Source organism: Procambarus clarkii, chromosome 37, assembly GCF_040958095.1.
Source record: "Procambarus clarkii isolate CNS0578487 chromosome 37, FALCON_Pclarkii_2.0, whole genome shotgun sequence".
Lineage (NCBI taxonomy): Eukaryota > Metazoa > Arthropoda > Malacostraca > Decapoda > Cambaridae > Procambarus > Procambarus clarkii.
In genome coordinates, this window is record NC_091186.1 from 34,976,929 (window position 1) to 34,998,178 (window position 21,250).

Genomic DNA, 21,250 nt, shown 5'->3' on the forward strand with positions numbered 1-21,250 from the left:
ACGGAAGGGGGAAGTACCCTTGCTAAGAGCAAAGGTGGGAGAAAGCCAGTAGGAGAACAGCAAGGAAGCACAAAGCAACTATAACAGGGGTAATACGAAACACTATAAATCTTGAATATAAACAATACATATACCAAGAACGGGTATATGCAATTAAGCAATATATACATAAACAATAAAATGGAATAAGAACCAATTCTTAAAGCCAAATCTATAACATGCTTGTGTCCTAAGCGGATGTAGAATGTGAGCGGGGAACATTACCCTTGGTCTCCATCCCATCTCTGCCTCCAGACGGGTGATAGGGCTGGATAGAAGCCAAGGAGTCTGCCTTAAGTGGCCGCTGAGTGAAGTCTTGTGTTGTCAATGAGCGTCTGCAAGCCGCAGCTAGTACGCCGTGAACTTCGGCTACATCTTTTAGAACAGGAGCAAAGTGAATTCGACGGCAGGGAACTGTCGTCCAGTAACTGTAACAAGGATAATAATAAGAATACAGTGTCGTGAATAATCGTACAATGTAAGAATACAATGTAATAACGTAAATAACCGATGACGGCAAGTGCCGCAGAATGGAAGAAATTAAGAAAGCAACGCCAAACCATAATAACAATTTATATTTTTAATAAAATAATACTGGAATGACAGTAACGATACGGAATAATATTAATACTACCATATAGCCCAGCAAATAAGGGAAGATAATAGTATTAACGTAGGCCCTGGGCGGCTGCATCCCGTCACCGCTGCGTGCGTTGTAATGGTGATAAGAGGGATATCCGGCTCGCGTTCTCTTCCTCGCCGCAGTAGGGTAAGGAGGGGGGGGTTCCGGCTTGTCGTGTCCGGCTTTGCGAGGGCAGCGGCGGGGGCAGGCAGAGTGAGGGCAGAGCCCGTCTGTTTCCCCGTATTTATACAGCCCCAGACTGCCCGCGCAACGCCGCGGGACGCGCTGCGCAAATGTTTCTTTCTCCCCCATCAGAAACATCCCCGCTTGCGATCAAGCAGTGGCCATTTCCTGTAAAGAAAAGCTGTAAAATACCTGCCAACATTTTTATCAATTTTACTGTTAATTTATCAAAAAATTTCTGCTAGTTTAAGGACTTACCCGAAACGCTATGCGTGCTAGTGGCTTTGCAAGAATGTTAATTCAACTTATTTTCTATATTCTCTGTTAACCCCCAATGTAACTTCTTGTATATAAATAAATAAATAAACACTCCAGAGAATCTGTATAAGTCTCTGGTGCGCCCCCGCCTGGATTATTGCATACAGGCATTGAGACCTTATCTTCAGAAAGACATAACTGCTCTGGAGAAGATGTGTAACGGTTCTATTGTTACGTAAAGTATGGTGACAAATAAACACATAAGACACTAAGATACTATATATATATTTGGTCGAATATACAGAAGTACACAGGTGATACTTTGGTGTGAGTTGAGCGCACTGAGCGTCGCTACAGTATCTCGCAAGTGTCTGCTCTAGACCACACTTGAAAGTAGACTCGTTAATGTTTGCTATTCTGCTGCTTATATGCTCGGGCAACACCTCACCGTGTTGCCCGGGCAACGCCTCACCTCATTCATCTCCAAAGGTTGACAGGAATATTAACAATGCATTTGGAGCGAGTATATTATTGGGATAATCTACTCGCTACAGAACTCCCCCTCCCAGGGGATGAAAGGAAAAATACTTGATCTTATACAAAAATAAAATACAAAAATACTTGTACGCCCTGCTCGCGTTACATAACCATCAAAGTTAACTTCCTCCTCTTCGCTGATGTCATCTAACTGGGGTCGTAGGGTGGGAGGTCGCACAGGATCGTCCGTCGTCGTAGGATCAGGTTGTGGTGCGGCTGGTAACTGGGGTTGTAGGGTGGGAGGTCGTACAGGATCGTCTGTTGTCGTAGGTGGCGGTGCTGCTGGTAACTGTGGTCGAAAAGTGAACTGCGTAGTCGGCGGAGCTTACACTGTCATCTGACTTAGAAATGGCGAATGAATTTAATAGCTTCTTTTCATCGATTGGTGCTAACCTTGCAAGTAAAATCCCACAGACTCAGACACACATCAACACATATCTCTCAGGCAGCTATCCAAACTCTCTTCTCCTCTCACCAGTCAGCCCGTCAGATGTTGTGTCCATCATACACTCACTAAAAACCAAAACTGGGAACATCAGTGAAATCCTATCCATTGTATGCAAGAGCGCCTCCCATGCCCTTGCACCACCTATAGCTCTGCTGTTCAACAAATCCCTTGAGTGTCATTCTTAGCCCCTGTCAGTTTGGCTTCCGCTCTCAAAAGAGTACCAACGATGCAATTATTAGTCTCCTTGATATAATTTACTCAGCCCTTGACAAAAATGAGTTTCCAATTGGACTCTTCATTGACACGAGAAAGGCCTTTGATACTGTTATTCACGATTACCTCTTATGTAAACTCCATCATTATGGAATCCGAGGCCATGCACTGGACTATATCCAATCCTATCTTAGTGATAGACACCAATGTGTAGCCATCAATAATATAATCTCTCCCATTCTACCAATAACCGTTGGAGTGCCACAGGGCAGCATCTTGGGACCCCTACTATTTCTTATATACATTAATGATCTGCCTAATGTCTCTAACATTCTGAAACCTATTTTGTTTGCTGATGATACTACCCTCATTTACTCCAACCCCAACCCACATACACTAAATGATGTTGTTAATAATGAACTAAAAAAAGTCCACTTATGGATGTCAACCAACAAACTAACACTTAACATAGAAAAGACCTACTACATCCTATTTGGAAGCAAATCTACAAATGCAATTCAGCTTCAGATTGACAATGTAAACATTAGCAATAAAAATGATGGAAAGTTTCTTGGAATATTCTTAGACAAGAGACTCAACTTCAGTACTCACATACAACACATAGCTAAGAAAGTCTCTAAAACAGTTGGTATACTCTCCAAAATCAGATATTATGTTCCTAACTCTGCTCTCATCTCTCTATATTATGCACTAATTTATCCCAATCTCAACTATGGTATCTGTGCATGGGGTTCAACCACTGCAAACCACCTCAAGTCCATCATCACGCAGCAAAAATCTGCTATCAGAATAATATCAAATTCTGCTTTCAGACAACACACAGCCCCCTTGTTTAACTCCCTAAACATGCTAAACATAATCTCACTCCACAAATTCTCTTGTGTCAACTACATTTACAAAACCCTGTTCTTAAATGCAAATCCTTGTCTGAAACTCTTCCTGGACAGATGTAATAGGACCCATTATCACCACACCAGAAATAAATATCTCTTTGATATCCCCAGAGTTAAACTTAATCTGTGTAAACACTATGCAAATAAAGGGACCCAGTTTATGGAACTCACTCCCTACTGAATTGAAAAGCTGTCCAACTTTTACATCATTCAAAATCAATACTAAAAAGTACCTAATTTCATCTTCATAGTTTTTCACTTTTTGCCTTAAAATTGCACTGTATCAATTGCTACCCAATCTCCCAACCTTTATGTTTCCAATTTGAACATCTTTACCATTGTGATCAGCAACCCGTTCTCGCAAATTCGTAAAGTCAATATTGACTTATTAACTACGTGCATAGGTGATATACTAAACATAATAGATACCCCTAAAAAGATTCATAGAAAACACCGACCTTACCTAACCTTGTTAGTATCTTAAGATAAGCATCTTATTGTTTCGTAATTACAATTATTACTTAACCTATACCTATTATAGGTTAGGTAATAATTGTAATTACGAAGCAATAAGATGCTTATCTTAAGATACTAACAAGGTTAGGTAAGGTCGGTGTTTTCTATGAATCTTTTTAGGGGTATCTATTATGTTTAGTATATCACCTATGCACGTAGTTAATAAGTCAATATTGACTTTACGAATTTGCGAGAACGGGTTGGATCATTGCTGTTTTCTTATATGTGCTGCCAATCTGTTGTATGGTGTTTATAAATCTTGTTTATCTGTATCTTTTGCTACCCAGTCTCCCAATCTTTATGAACCCATTCTGAACATCTTTACCATTGTGATCATTGCTGTCTTATATGTGCTGTCAATCTGCTGTATGGTGTCTATTAATCTTGTTTAAATTACTAATCAAGCTGTCAATGTAATCAATCAGAGCTTTAATATAACAATGTGCTTTAATATACTTACTTATCTCTCTCATCTCATTTTTCTCTTGTAATGTATCTTTATCATTTATCAATTCTGATTGAAATTACCTACTTAAAATTATCTGCTAGATTAAGGACCTGCCCGAAACGCTGCGCGTACTAGTGGCTTTACAGGAATGTAAATACTGTACTATCCAATGTATTCTCACAAACCCAATGTACCTTCTTGTATATATATAAATAAATAAATAAATAAATAAGTTCCATTAATGTTCGGAGCACATCCACTATGGGAGTGCTGTTTCCTTCAAAAAGCATAATCGTGTAGCATTATGTTTAAAGAAACAATTCCAAGTACATTCTTTGGTTGGAAAAACATGGGTATAAATACAAGTCGTAATTGTAAATGACCAGTTACAAACAAAAATAAGAAGTAGGAAAAATTGTATGTGGAACCATACAAAACATTGGAACCCTTAGGTGATAAGAGGGTAAACAACCGCCGCCATTTCAGCAGCACCACAGCCGGTGATGTCCAGCACGAGCATTAAGGGAAAACCTTGACACAAACTGCACCTATCATAAAGAAGAAGCACCACCATTGACCGCCAAGTGCTCACATCAAGTCTAACTCTAAGAAACAACACTCAAGCCTTGACGCTTCTCCCAACATCCGGGAGAGAAAACCTTCACACAAACTGCACCTGTCATAAAGAAGATGAAGACTCGCCAGTGTCCACAGTGTCAGAAGGTATTCACCCGTCCTGGAAGTGTGAAGCGTCACATGTTAGTGCATTCAGGTGTCAAACCTCATGAGTGTCCAGAGTGTGGGAAGAGATTCAGTCGACGTGGAAATATGAAGACTCACAGGATGGTTCATGCGGATGAGAGACCTTTTCAATGTGCCGAGTGTGGCAAAAAATTTAGAGAACGTGGAACTATAATACAACACATGTTAGTGCATTCAGGTGACAAACCTCACGAGTGTCCAGAGTGTGGGAAGAAATTCAGTCAGCTTGGAAATATGAAGACTCACATGTTAGTGCATTCAGGTGAGAAACCTCATGAATGTCCTGAGTGTGGAAAGAGATTCAGTCGTTTTGGACACATGAAGAAGCACAAGATGATACATGCAGTGCATTCAGTGCATTCAGGTGACAAGCCTCATGAGTGTCCAGAGTGTGGGAAGAGATTCAGTCAGCGTGGAAGTGTGAAGTCTCACATGTTAGTGCATTCAGGTGACAAGTCTCACGAGTGTCCTGAGTGTGGGAAGAGATTCAGTCGGCGTGAACATTTGAAGAGGCACAGGATGGTGCATGCGGATGAGAGACCTTTTCAATGTGCCGAGTGTGGCAAAAAATTTAGAGAACGTGGAACTATAATAAGGCACATGTCAGTGCATTCAGGTGACAAACCGCACGAGTGTCTGGAATGTGGGAAGAGATTCAGTCGTCTTGGAAGTATGATGTCTCACATGTTAGTGCATTCAGGTGACAAACCTCATGAATGTCCTGAGTGTGGGAAGAGATTCAGTCGTCTTGGACGCATGAAGAGGCACAAGATGATACATGCAGATAATAGGCTAAACCCTTCGAGTGTGGAAGGTAATTAAGAGAATGTTGAAAGATAATGAGGCACATAATGGTATATTAACTTACCTTTAATCTAACAGTGTGCTATCACAATGTTAGTTGGATGTTCTTCAGAGGTAATTATATTTCGTTTGTGAAAAACACTTCTCCATGAAAGGTAAAAATCTGAAGATATTTTATTACATTGTTCTTTTATGAAAGTTAGGTGACCAAACAAGAACTAGAGAAGCTGTCACTGTAGGAAAACATAAAATTGCTTATAAGTATAGAAATATCTATTTAGTTTAGCAAAGATAAAACAAAGCTTTAAATGTTTTTCTTCATATTTATGTTAATAATAATGTGCTTTGTTTTTGCTCTGTGGAAATTTATTTAAAATTTATTATACTCTGTAGCTAAGTTACGGACATTTTTGTTGTAATATTATTTTGCATTGGAGTTGGTGAAAAAGACAGTCTGAGACGTACTTAAGAAGAGATCATTTGATTGGTAGGGAAATGTATGCTAATCAAGGATTTTTCTGATCAAATTTATTTGTAAACTGATGTCCATTTTTTTGGCCTATTTATGAGTTCATCTCTTGTTTATAAATATTTCACTGAAGAGTTTATTGAAGGCAGACTGGTATTTATAACTGTCAGTCAAGTTACTATGAAATTTAAATTTATATTACTCTAGAAATTTATATCACTCTAAATTTACCAGAAATTTATATTACTCTTGCATAACTTTATCAGTTATGCTGTAATTGTCTGGGAATAATATTTTACCCAATTTACCTGAGGGTAAATATAGCTGATGAGAACAGGAAGCCAGCAGCTTGTTTCAGGCCCCCATTCGTCCCCCCATTTGCCTTGATCTTTTCCAGCTATATTTTGAAATTCAGCACAGTTTTGGCAGTTATGGCTTCGGCGTGTGGGCAGTTCCATCAATCAATAACCATGTGGGTGAAAAAGCCTGGTTCAATGTTATATTACCCTGATTGGCAATTATATTAGCCTGACTGGCATAATCCTCTCTGACAACTATATTATCCAAACTGGCAATTATATTAAGATAATTGTGAATTACAATAAGCCTGACTGGCAATTATATTAGCATGACTGTCAATTTATATCAAAGGGATATTTATTTATGTTGTGGTGCTCGTGGATTCCATTACATCTATCAATGAAGAGTTTCAGATTAGGATTAGCATTTAGGAACAAGGTTTTGGACATATAAATAGCACAAGAGAATGTGTAGAGCGAGTGTATATTTAGCATGTTCTGGGATTTAAAGAGAGAGATGCTGTTTGTTGTTTGAAGACAGTTTTATACTTCTGATAGCAGAGTTTTGTTTGATGATGATGGGCTTGAAGTAATTTGCAGTGGATGAATGAACCCCATGCACAGATACCGTATGTTCAGATACCATCCCTAATTTACAAGAAAGCGTCTAGATTTTTAGCTCCAGCCATTGCATTGCTCTACAACAAATCATTTGGACTCCAAACCTTTCCTGATATTCTAAAAAAAACAAAAACAATAGTAACCTTAGTCCGTAAAAGTGGCAATCTCACTGAAGTCAACAATTATAGACATATATCAATTCTGCCAGTTTTTGTCTAAAATATTTTAAAGACTTAATCCACAAACAGCCTTACTCCTATTTAGCAAAACAAAATATACTTATTTCTTGCCATGATGGCTTCAGGCCCAAAAAAGAACCACTCATGCACCGATTAGTATGATTAACTTGATATATGCACCTCTTGAAAGAAATAGGTACCTTGTTCATTTATTTGTTGGCCTATATAAGACTTTTTGATACTGTTAACACATTATCCTTCTTAAATTACAACATTACGGAGTAAGAGGTCACTCACTTTAATACCTACAATCTTGTCTCATTGGCGGGCAAGTATGTCTCTGTGAATGATTCCAATTCTCCCACTCTACCCATTAACACTGGTGTTCCACCGGGCAGTATTCTTCGCCCTCTCGTCTTTCTCTACCTCCCTTTCCAGCCCATTGCCATTGTGATGGGTTTGGTTGGCGAATGTTACCTTACCTTGAGGTGTTTTCGGGACATAGCGCCCCCGCGGCCCGGTCGTCGACCAGGCCTCCTCGTTGCTGGACTGGTCAACCAGGCTGTTGGACGCGGCTGCTCGCAGCCTGAAGCATGAGTCACAGCTTGGTTGATCAGGTATCCTTTGGATATGTTTATCGAGTTCTCTCTTGAACACTGTGAGGGGTCGGCCAGTTATGCCCCTTATGTGTAGTGGAAGCATGTTGAACAGTCTTGGGCCTCTGATGTTGATAGAGTACCTGTTGCACCTCTGCTTTTCAATGGGGAAATTCTGCACATCCTGCCATGCCTTCTGGACTCATGTGATGTTATTTCTGTGTGCAGATTTGGGACCAGCCCCTCTACTATTTTCCATGTATAAATTATTATGTATTTCTCCTGCCTGCACTCAAGAGAATACAGATTTAGGCTCTTTAGTCGGTCCCAATAGTTTGTTTTTTATGTTTGTGTTTTTTTTTATGTTTATGTTTTTTATTTTTTATGTTTATTTATTTTTTATGTTTATTTATTTTTTAATAGTTTATGTTTAGATGTTTTACTGAGTGCATTCTAGCAGTAAAGGTTCTCTGCACACTCTCCAGGTCAGCAATTTCTCCAGCTTTGAAAGGGGCTGTCATTGTGCAGCAGTGTTTCATACTAGAGAGTAGTAGCATCTTGAAAAGTATCATCATTTGTATAGCATCTCTAGTGTGAAAGGTTCTTGTTATCCAACCTGTCATTTTTCTAGCAGTTGTGACGGTTGCTTTATTGTGTTCTTTATATGTAAGTTCATCCGACATGAGTACACCCAAATCCTTTACATTGCCTTTTCATTCTATGTTATGACTTGACTGCATTTTGTGCGTGGTTTCCATTTTTATATATTTTTTTTCCGTAGCATATGAGCTGGAACTTATCTTCGTTAAACACCATATTATTTTCTGTAGCCCAAAGAAAAACCTGATTTACATCTGATTGGAGGTTTGCCGTGTCCTCTATGTTGTCTAATCTAATAAAAATCCTAGTGTAATCTGAAAAGGATGATACAGTACTATAGGTTGTCCTTGTCTATGTCTGATATGAGAATGAGAAAAAGTACTGGAGCAAGCACAGTACCCTGGGGGACTGAGCTCTTCACGGTTGATGGGCTGGATTTCATTTTGTTGAATATTACACATTGGGTTCTACTAGTCAGGAAATTGTAGATCCATCTGCCTATTTTTCCGGTAATTACTTTTGAACGCATTTTATGTGCAATAACACCATGGTCACACTTGTCGAAGGTTTTTGCGAAATCTGTGTAAATTACATCAGTGTTTTGTCTTCTATGGCATCCAGTGCCATGTCATAGTGGTTCAACAACTGTGATAGGCAAGAGCGCCCTGTTCTGAAACCATGTTGTCCGGGGTTATGGAGATGCTGTGATTCCGTGTATTTTGTGATCTTACTTTTTTAACACTCTCTCAGAGAATTTTATGATGTGTGATGTTAGTGCTACCAGTCCGTAATTTTTTTGCCTCTGCCTTATTTCCTCCTTTATGGAGTGGTTCTATCTCTGCTGTTTTTAGTATTGTCAGGGATAATGCCAGTATCTAGGCTTTGTCCCCAAAGAATGTGAAGGGCCTGTGATAGTGTTTTTTTACAGTCCTTGATGAATATGGAGTTCCTAGAATCGGGACCTGGTGTAGAGAGCATAGGCATACTGTCCATGGCTTCTTCAAAATCCAGTGGGGATAGGGTGACATCTGATATATGATTTAATGTTGGTTTCATAGACATGAAAAACTCATTCGGGTTATCAATCTTTAGTTTATTTAGTGTATCGCTGAAAACAAAGAGTTGTACTGTTTCCTCAGTATTTCGCTCATTTCTTAGTTGTCATTTGTAAAAGTTCCATCTCCCTTTCGCAGAGGCCCTCCAGTATTTTCCACATGTATAATTTTTTTTTATCTCTCTCGTCTCCTTTCTAGTGAGTACATTTGGAGAGCTTTGAGACGATCCCAATAATTTAGGTGCTTTATCGTGTCTATGTATGCCATATATATGTTTTCTGTTTTCCCTTTATTTCAGCAATCTCTCCTGCTTTGAGGGGGTGAGTGAGTACTGAGCAGTAATCAAGACAGGACAGCACAAGTGATTTGAATAGTATAACCATTGTGATGGGATCTCTGGATTTTAAAGTTCTGTTGCTTGGAGTGGCCCACAGACCCACATATCTAGCACAGCCCTTTTGGTCCAGCACTTCAGTGGTCTCTGATTGTGATATGGCACCTCTAATCCTCATTGGTTCTATTCTGCATTTCCATCCATTTCTTTCGCTCCAATTTGTTGTTGTTGTTGTTCTGTGCAGATTTGTGACCTGGCCTTCAAGTATCTTCCATGTATATATTATTTGACACCTCTCGCATCTCCTTTCCAAAGAGTACATTTTGAAAGCTTAGATACGGTCCCAATAATTTAGATGTTTATCGTGTCTATGCATGCTGTATATTTTCAATATATTCCCTTTAATTCAGAGATCTCTCCCGCTCTGAAAGTGGAAGTGAGTTTTGAGCAATACTCAAGATGGGACAGCACCAGTGATTGAAATAGTATTAGCATTGCTGTGGGGTCTCTGGATTTGAACGTTCTCATAATCCATCCTATCATTTTCCTTGCAGCCGCTATATTTGTTCAGTTATGTTCACTAAATGTTAGGTCGTCAGACCTCATAATTCCCAAATCTTTTACGTATTGCTTTCCTTTTTTTGAGTAGGTCCAGTTGTGTCTTGTACCCTGTGTTTTGTTGAAGTTACTCGTTTCCACCATACCTAAGTACTGTAACTGGAACTTATCCCCGTTAAACATCATGTAATTTTCAGTTGCCCAATCGAAGACTTTATTAATATTTGCCTGCAGTTTTTCAGTGTCATTTATGGTAGAAATTTTCATTCTGATTTTTTTATCATCTGCAAAGGATTATCTTGTGTACCTTACCTTGTGTTGGTTTCAGGGCTTAGCATCCCCGCAGCCCGATCATCACCCTGGCCTCCACGTTGCTTGCTGGTCAACCAGGATGTTGGACGCTGCTGCTCGCAGCCTGACGTATGAGTCACAGCCTGGTTGATCAGGTATCCTTTGGATATGTTTATCAAGTTCTCTCTTGAACACTGTGAGGGGTCAGCCAGTTATACCCCCTTTTGTGTAGTGGAAGCGTGTTGAACAGTCTCGGGCCTCTAATGTTGATAGTTCTCTCCCAGGGTACCTATTGCACCTCTGTTTTTCAATGAGGGATATTCTGCACATCCTGCCATGCCTCCTAGTCTCATGTGGTGTTATTTCTGTGTGCAGATTTGGGACCAGCCCCTCTATTATTTTCCATGTGTAAATTATTGTGTATCTCTCCCACCTGCGCTGATGAGAATACAGATTTAGGCATTTTAGTCGGTCCCAATAGTTTAGATGTTTTACTGAGTGGATTCTAGCAGTAAAGGGTCTCTGCACACTCCAGGTCAGCAATTTCTCCAGCTTTGAAAGGGGCTGTCATTGTGCAGCAGTATTCTACTGTAGAGAGCACTAGCATCTTGAAGAGTATCATCATTGGTATAGCATTTCTAGTTTGAAAAGTTCTTGTTATTCAACCTGTCATTTTTCTTGCAGTTGGGATGGCTACTTTATTGTGTACAGTACTTTAAAGGTAAGGTCTTCCAACATGAGTACAGCCAAATCCTTTACATTGCTTTTTCGTTCTATGTTATGATTTGGCTGCATTTTGTATGTGGTTTCTGCTTATATAATTGAATATTTTCTGTAGCACAAACGCTGGAACTTATCATTAAATTCCATATTTTTTTCTGTAGTTCATTGAAAGACCTGATTTACGTGTGATTGGAGGTTTGCTGTGTTCTCTATGTTGTTTACTCTCATAAAAAATCTTAGTGTCATGTGCAAAGGATGATACAGTGTTATAGATTGTGTCCTAGTCTATGTCTGATATGAAGAGAAAATGTACTGAAGCAAGCACAGTACCCTGGGAGACTGACCTGGGAGAGGGAGACAGTGTTAATGGTCCGGATTTTATTTTGTTGACTATTACACATTGGGTTCTGTTAGTCAGGAAATTGTAGATCCATCTGCCTATTTTTCTGGTAATTCCTTTTGCACCCATTTTGTGTGCAATAGCACCATTATCACATTTGTCGAAGGCTTTTGCGAAATCTTTGTAAATTACATCAGCATTTTGCTTGTCATCCATACCATCTAAAGCCATGTCATAGTGGTCCAGCAACTGTGATAGGCAAGAGCGCTCTGTTTTGAAACCATGTTGTCCAGGCTTATGGAGATGCTGTGATTCCATGTGTTTTGTGATCTTATTTCTTAGCACTCAAAGATTTTTTATGTTGAGTGATGTCAGTGCTATCGCTCTGTAATTTTTTTCCTCTGCCTTATTTCCTCCTTTATAGAATGGTGCTATATCTGCTGAATTTAGTAGGTCAGGGATAATGCCAGTATCTAAGCTTTGCCTCCAAAGAATGTGAAGGGCCTGCGACAGTGTTTTTTTTTACAGTTCTTGATGAATATGGAATTCCAAGAATCAGGGCCTGGTGCAAAGTGCATAGGCATACTGTCTACGGCTTCTTCAAAATCCAGTGGGGATAGGGTGACATAAGATATATGATTTGATGTTGGCATCACATCCATGAAAAATTTATTTGGGTTATCAATCTTTAGTGTGTGTAGTGGCTCATTTCAAACAGAGTCATACTGATTCCTCAGTATTTCGCTCATTTCTTTGTTGTCATCTGAGAAAGTGCTATCTCTGTCGCAAGGGCCTGATACTAGATGTCGTTTTTGATGACACGACATAATAGGATACAGGGTGACACGAAGCTGTTACTAGTATTTTTGTCTATATCCGAGATTGGAATGAGAAATAGCAGCGGTGCAAGGACTGTGCCCTGGGGGTACAGAACTTTTCACTGCACTTGGGCTTATCGTATTTGATCGACTATCACACTCTGCATTCTGTTTGACAAAGTTGAAATTCCAATGCCCCACTTTACCCGTTATTCCCATTGATTTCATTTTATGGGTTATCACTCCCATTTTATGCTCCATGGTCACATTTGTAGAATGCCTTTGCAAAGTCTGTGTACACAACATCTGCATTTTGCTTTTCTTTTAAGGCTTCTGTTATTTTGTCACAGTAGTTGAGTAACTGTGACAAACAGGATCTTCCCACTCTAAATCCATGTTGTCCTTAGTTGTGTAGTCCATTATTTTCCATGAAATTAAAAATTTGATTCCTAATTACTCTCTCAAAAACTTTCATTATGTGTGAAGTTAATGCAACTGGTTTATAATTTTTAGCCAAAGCTTTACTACCTTCCTTGTGCAGAGGGGATATATATGCTGATTTAGGTGCTGCTGGTATCTTCCCTGTATCCAGGCTCTTTTTCCATATTATATTGAGTACTCATGTTACTGGTACTTTATATTTCTTTATGAATATTGAATTCCACGAGTATGGACCAGGGGCTGAGTGCGCGGGCATGTTGTCAATTTCTCTTTCAAATTCTTCCAAGTTCATGTTAATACCAGTTATATTATCTGCAGCTTGGATGTCATTCATAAAGAAGCTGTCTAGATCTTCAACTTTCAAGTTGTTTATTTGGGTGCTAAACAGTCTCATACTGGCTTCTTAGAATTTCACTAATTTCTTTGTTGTCCTCTGTGTACGTTCCTTCAGTTATAAGTAAAGGTCCAATACTGGTGGAGATTTTTTATTTTGATTTTGCATGTGAAAAAATATTAAGGATTTTTCTTTTATCTCTTGTATAGCTTTCCATTTCAATTCCATTTCCTCACTCATATGATCACTTCAACGTCTGCTCTATTCATAGAATTATTTCCTTGATCTTCCCGTTTAGATTTATTTTCCTTTTTAAAGACAGTCGTGTCTGTTTAAGCATTTCCGTTATTTTTTCCTTCTGTGCAGTCGTCTGCGTTCTCCTTTTAGAGTGGTCCTCTTTCTGACCCTCCTCACAGACATGTGCTTCAAGCAGATCTAGTATACTTCAGCTGTCAGTTGAGCTATTCCCTGTAATTACCTAGGTGCAGTTACAGGATGAGAGCTACGCTCGTGGTGTCCCGTCTTCCCAGCACTCTTTGTCATGTAACGCTTTGAAGATACTGACGGTTTTGGCCTCCACCACCTTCTCACTTAACTTGTTCCAACCGTCTACCATAACTTGTTCCAACCGTCTACCATTCCAACCTTAATCACTAGACCTACTAGAATCACTGATAGCACTGCCACGACTCTAGATCACATCTGGACAAACATAACCTCTCCGCTTACTTCAGGTATAATCACCAATAGCACTACAGACCATTACCCCACATTTCTCTTAACTAACATTAGCAAACCACCTCTTGAGTCAAGAGAGATACGTTTTAGACTGCACAATGAAACTGCTATAGACAATTTTATAACTGCTGCTGATAATGTCAACTGGGAGTCCGAGTTAGGTAACATAGAGGACATCAGTCTAGCAGTGCAATCTTTTCTTCAAAAAACTATTAGCCTTTATAATACCCACTGTCCTATGCTTACAAAACAAGTCACAACCAAAAGGCTCAACAATCCCTGGCTTACAAAGGGAATACTTAAATCTATTAATAAAAAACATGACCTTGAGAAGAAGTATAGGTTAGGAATTGTCTCCAAAGAATTCTCAAAGAATTACTCATTATTGCTATCTAAGATAATTAGACGAGCCAAAACTAAATACTACGAAGATAAATTTACCCAAATAAAGAGCAACATTAAACAAACTTGGAGCACAATTTCACAAATATTGGGATCAAAGAAATCTTTAAATAACAAACCGACTCTCCTGTCTAATAACGATGGTCAGCTTTCAGCCTCTGATTCTGCTATTGAGTTCAATAGGTTCTTCTCTTCCATTGGTTCATCCCTTGCAAATGATATTCCATCTTCCAGTACTGACATTAAGGACTATCTTACAGGTAACTATCCACAGTCTCTGTACCTAAAGCCTATTAACTCCACTGACGTCAATGAGATAATCCTTTCCCTTAAAACCAAGTCTGGTGCCCTTGAGGAGATACCAACTTTAATTTACAAAAAAAGCCTCCAGATCTTTAGCCCCTGCTATTGCTTTGCTCAACAAGTCACTTGAACTCCAAACCTTTCCAGATATTCTAAAAAAAAGCGAGAGTAACGCCTGTCCACAAATGTGGTGATCTCACAGATGTTAACAACTACAGACCTATATCAATCCTGCCAAACTTGTCAAAAATTTTTGAAAAACTAATCTATAAGCAGCTTTACTTATATCTAGCCAAACTCAATATTCTTAGCCCTTGCCAATATGGCTTCAGACCCAAAAAAAGCACTAACGATGCACTTATTAGTATGCTTAACTCGATTCATACAGCTCTTGATAAAAAGGAGTTCCCTGTTGGGTTATTTGTGGACCTGCATAAAGCTTTTGATACTGTCAACCACCAAAACCTTCTTAAATTACATCATTATGGAGTCAGAGGACACTCCCTACAATACCTCAAATCCTACCTTACTGACTTGGCTCCAATATGTTTCTGTGAATAATACAATTTCTCCCACCCTACCCATCAACATTGGTGTTCCTCAGGGCAGCATACTTGGCCCTCTCCTCTTTCTCATCTACATTAATGACCTTCCAAATGCCTCCCAACACCTCAAACCAATTCTATTTGCTGACGACACAACCTTCATTTACTCCAGTTCTGACCCCCTTGCTCTAAATGCCACAGTAAATACTGAGCTAAATAAAGTCCATCTTTGGCTAACTGCCAACAAACTCACCCTTAACATTGACAAAACTTTCTATATTCTGTTTGGCAATAAATCCTCTAATCAAATAAATCTCAAAATAAACAATACCCAAATTTGTAACAAATTAGATGGCAAATTCCTTGGCATTCTCATTGACCACAAGCTGAATTTCCAGGGACACATTCTAAATATATCAAAAAAAGTTTCAAAAACTGTGGGCATTCTTTCTAAGATCAGATATTATGTACCATGCCCTGCCCTGGCGACTCTCTATTACTCCCTTATCTATCCATATCTAAACTATGGTGTTTGTGCTTGGGGCTCTACTACCCAAAATCACTTACGTCCTCTAATTACTCAACACAAAGCTGCTATTAGGACAATATCCAACTCTGGCCCCAGACATCACTCGGTACCCCTACTCAAATCTCTGAATATGTTAGACATTAAGTCACTGCACATTCTCTCATGTGTATTATACATATATAAAACGCTAAACTATAATGCCAATCCTGATCTCAAAAGCTTCATAGAAGGTTGTAACAGAACCCATGAGCACCACACCAGAAATAAATAGTTTTGATATTCCTAGAGTACGACTTAATCAAACTAGAAATGCTCTACAAATCAAGTGGCCCAGAATGTGGAATGACCTTCCAACCATGTTAAAGACTGTACCTCTCTCAACCAGTTTAAGTTAAAAACGAAGCTATACCTAATAAATTCCCTGTAACCTACCTTACCCTTCTATTGTCAACCAATGTCTGTTTTTCTTTAAAGAGCGCTGTTTGTCGACTTAATTGTATTTGTGCTGCTTTTTCATCTATGTTTTCATTTCTTGTTTTCATTCTACTCATTATGCTCAATTAGTATTAAGCTTGTCATTTAAGTTTATCATGCCCGAAACGCTTTGCGTAATAGTGGCTTTAGGCATTGTATGTACTAGCTCTACCTATAAGTCAACCAATCTTTGTAAAAATTTATTGTATGTATGTACCTTACCTAAATAAACATTTTATTTTATTTAATTTTTTTTTTTATTCTGTTTGCGAAAGTGAGTTTTCTTATATTTCTTCGGTATCTTTGTTTAGTTAGTTTAAATCTATGACCTCTTGTTCTTGAAGTTCCAGGTCCCAGGAAATCTTTCTTATCGATTTTATTAATTCCTGTTACTATTTTGTACGTAGTGATCATATCACCTCTTTTTCTTCTGTCCACAAGTTTTGGCATATTTAACCCTTCAATTGTGCATCGCATCATAAAAAAAAATAAAAATAAAATAAAATGTTTATTTAGGTAAGGTACATACATACAATAAATTTTTACAAAGATTTGTTGACTTATAGGTAGAGCTAGTACATACAATGCCTAAAGCCACTATTACGCAAAGCGTTTCGGGCATGATAATCTTAAATGACAAGCTTAATACTAATTGAGCATAATGAGTACAATGAAAACAAGAAATGAAAACATAGCTGAAAAAGCAGCACAAATACAATTATGTCGACAAACAGCGCTCTTTAAAGAAAAACAGACATTGGTTGACAATAGAAGGGTAAGGTAGGTTACAGGGAATTTATTAGGTATAGCTTCGTTTTTAGCTTAAACTGGTTGAGAGAGGTACAGTCTTTAACATGGTTGGGAAGGTCATTCCACATTCTGGGCCCCTTGATTTGTAGAGCATTTCTAGTTTGATTAACCCCTTAACTGCGTTGCCTCCAAATGTGACACCCCCACGGTGCGCAGGAAATAAATTCTCTGGAAAAAATTCTTTTTTCTTTTTAAAGTGTCAAAAACCCTTCCCTCAGTATGGGTATGTAAAAAAAAAAGTCGAAATTGTACTTACTTTGGCTGCTATGGGGTCCGGAAGTTGGGGCGTGACGTCATCATTGCCCGTGCCGTAAGCTCTCGGGGGCGGTGGGGCGCTCGGGGCGGGGTGCGCGAGTTGCCGCGAATATATTTTCGTTCATTTTTTGCGCACCTTTCCAAATACATTTTCATTGTTTTTATGTGCCAATCCAATGTATAATGAACATGTACACTATAATATCGCAGTACAACATCCGTACTGTCCGTAGACACTGTGTTACGTGCATGAAACTTGTGCGCACATATGCAGCACATATTTACTATGTATCATGCTAATTTGTGTATATATACAATCTATTTACACACTATACACTGTCACACACTATATACATTCACCATCAACACATTCAGAACACCGCGTAGCAGCTGCTTCATATGGGCCAATAGCAGCTGCCTCGTATGGGCCAATATCAGCTGCCTCGTATGGGCCAACAGCAGCTGCCCCGTATGGGCCAACAGCAGCTGCCTCGTATGGGCCAACAGCAGCTGCCTCGTATGGGCCAATAGCAGCTGCCTCGTATGGGCCAATAGCAGCTGCCTCGTATGGGCAAATAGCAGCTGCCCCGTATGGGCCAATAGCAGCTGCCCCGTATGGGCCAATAGCAGGTGCCCCGTATGGGCCAATAGCAGGTGCCTCGTATGGGCCAATAGCAGGTGCCTCGTATGGGCCAATAGCAGCTGCCCCGTATGGGCCAATAGCAGCTGCCTCGTATGGGCCAATAGCAGCTGCCTTGTATGGGCCAATAGCAGCTGCCTTGTATGGGCCAATAGCAGCTGCCTCGTATGGGCCAATAGCAGCTGCCTCGTATGGGCCAATAGCAGCTGCCTCGTATGGGCCAATAGGAGCATTTGACCATGAACACATTCAGAACACCTCGAGTGAGAGCAGCCTCACCCAGCCAGTCTCCCTCACTCCAACATCTTACTCGCCAACATTGTTCCTCCCACCATATTATTATAGTTCTTATTACACATGTTCTATATACCTATATACATGTTTTATTTACCAGAACTATGGAAGTAAGCCGGTATTGTGTCCAAACAGTACAGTGGCCACCATACACTGCATGAAAAATCACACAGCAGACGACGCTACGATTACGTCACCTCCCTCACCGAAATAGCTCCTCTCAACATTCTCCTGTTGCTGTTCTTAGACTATATATACCCATGTACATATGTGTTGCCCATAGCGAACCACTAAGCTATGGGCAACTTCGTCAACTAAGCTTCGTCAGTCGGTCAGGTGAAGTCACAGTGAGAGGTTGTGTTAACCGGAGCTCCTGAGTGTTGTTATATTATCATAGCAATATGGAAGTTGTAGTGAAGGACCTGGTGACTCTAGTGGGAGCCCTGAGGACAGAGTTGGACTCTCTGCGGGAGGAGGTGCGTCAGCTTAAAGAACAACGAGAAGTAACGAAGGAGGAGACCAGCAGTAAAGGGACCTCGTCTTGGAGAGTTGCGAAAGACAGGGGCCTTAAGAAGACTTTGATAAAGCCGCCTTCAAACGCCATAGCAACTTCAAATTCATTTGACGTTTTGGAGGACGAGTGCTGTGGAGAGACTGTGGATCGCGCAAAAGGGAAAGCAACGAAGAGAAAGGAAGCGCAGGCCCCTCAGAAAGTAAAGGAAGTACCTAAGCAAACATTAGTTGTGGGAGATTCCCAGATAAGGTATTTGGATAGAACGTTTTGTGCTAGAGATAGGGGGAACAGGTTAAGGGTTTGCTATCCCGGAGCTGGCATTGGTGATATTATAAACAACATGAATGATATTATGGCTGGTAATGGGAACAATCCCATTATTTGCATTAGCGTGGGAGGAAATGATGTTGGTCGAGTCAGGAGTGAGGAACTGATTCAGAGGTATAAAACAGCCATAGAGTTAGTTAGGAGCAAGGGAGGAATCCCGATCATATGTGGCATTCTTCCAAGAAAGGGAGTGGGAAATAAATGGATATCGAGGGCACTTGGTGTCAATTGCCGGCTGGAAAGATATTGCAAATCAAATGCAATATCTTTCATAGACAACTGGGAACACTTCTATGGAAGAAGTGAAATGTATGCTCGTGATGGGGTGCATCTATCGAGAGCTGGGGTTGTTGCTGTTGCGAACTCGTTAGAAGAAGTGGTTAGAGGTGTTTGTTTGGGTTTAAACTGTTAGTAGATAGAGGTATGGGAATTGATTTGGAGGAAGGAGGTAATAAAAGTATGTGTTTGTGGGAGAAAGGAATTGGCAAAACGATCAGGGAAAGAGAAGGTCCGCAAAATAACAATTCACTTAGGGTATATTACACTAACAGTAGAAGTCTAAGAAATAAAATTAACGAATTAAATGCTCTTGTCTGCACAGAAAAAATAGATATTATTGCACTTACCGAAACGTGGATGAATGTAGAAAATAGAGAACTATTAGCTGAATATCAAATATATGGATTTAAACTATTTCACACAGATAGATATATTAGACGAGGAGGTGGAGTAGCCATATATGTTAGGGACAATTTGAAATGTAGTCTCAAAGAGGGAATCAAAACAGAGCCACACACAGAAACTATTTGGATTGAATTAAACGAAAAAGCTAATAATATTATAATAGGAGTAATATATAGGCCACCAAATTTAGACAGAATGGAAGCAAAGCATCTATGGGATGAAATATCTAGAGCATCTAGATCTAACAGTATTTATGTCATGGGTGACTTTAATTTTAGCGGAATAAACTGGTTGAACAAAACAGGGAATAGTGAAGCAGAAGATTTTCTAGAATTAATTGACGATTGCTTTCTTACGCAACACATTAAGGAACCAACACGGGAAAATAATATTTTAGATTTAGTGTTAACTAACAGGGAAACGCAAATTAATGACATCGAAATAGGGAGTGAGCTAGGGAGCAGTGATCACAAAGAAATCAGATTTAGCATAGAATGGAATAGACCAGTAGGAGAAAATTCTGTTAAAGTGCCAGATTTTCGTAAAGCTGATTTTAATAGCCTAAGAAATTTTTTGGGTCAAATTGATTGGAAAGGCTTGGGTATGGGGTGTGGGCCGGTCTTGGAGCGAGACATGAACCCAGCGATAGGTGACTTAAATGGGGATTTCGATGTGGATTCAATATATAACTTATTTAAGAATATTCTAAACAAAGCACAGGAACGTAGTATACCATACAAATTGAATAGATCGTATACTAATGACCCAAAGTGGATAACAAAGAATTTGAAGAACCTTATAGGTAAAAAGAGAGCTTGGTACAAAAGGATTAAAAATGGGGAGGTCACTTTAGAACAGGAATTCGTACAACTGGTTAGAAATGTTAAAAAAGAGATAAGGAAAGCAAAAAGAAACTATGAAGTTCGCATAGCAGGGCAAGCAAAGACAAATCCTAAAGGGTTTTTTCAGTTATATCGTACTAAGACTAGGGAAAGGATAGGTCCATTAAAAACTGAGACAGGTCAAATAACAGATAGTGATGAAGAGATGAGTAGTATTTTTAATAAATATTTTGTATCTGTATTTACTAAAGAGGAACTTAACAATATGCCTTCAGCCGAACAAGTCTATGTGGGTGGGGACGAGGACAGGTTGACGAGTTTAGCAGTTACCAGGGAGGATGTTCTTAAACAAATAGTAAAACTCAAACCAAACAAATCCCCAGGGCCGGATGAAGTGTTTGCTAGGGTGCTTAAAGAATGCAAAGAGGAGCTTTGTGACCCACTGTCAACCATATTTAATAAATCAATAGAGTCAGGCAGAGTGCCAGAGT

The 21,250-nt window shown here is 39.4% G+C and overlaps 1 protein-coding gene across 1 annotated transcript in view; it reads left to right on the plus strand.

Moving 5' to 3' along the window:
• Positions 1-4,606: 4,606 nt before the first annotated feature.
• The window catches only part of LOC138372103 (zinc finger protein 98-like), a 32,178-nt gene continuing 15,534 nt past the window's right edge, over positions 4,607-21,250 (plus strand). The window contains exon 1 of the mRNA XM_069337381.1: positions 4,607-5,754. Within this exon, the coding sequence (XP_069193482.1) occupies positions 4,869-5,754 (886 nt within the window). The 5' untranslated portion in view covers positions 4,607-4,868. The remainder of the gene's footprint in view (positions 5,755-21,250) is intronic.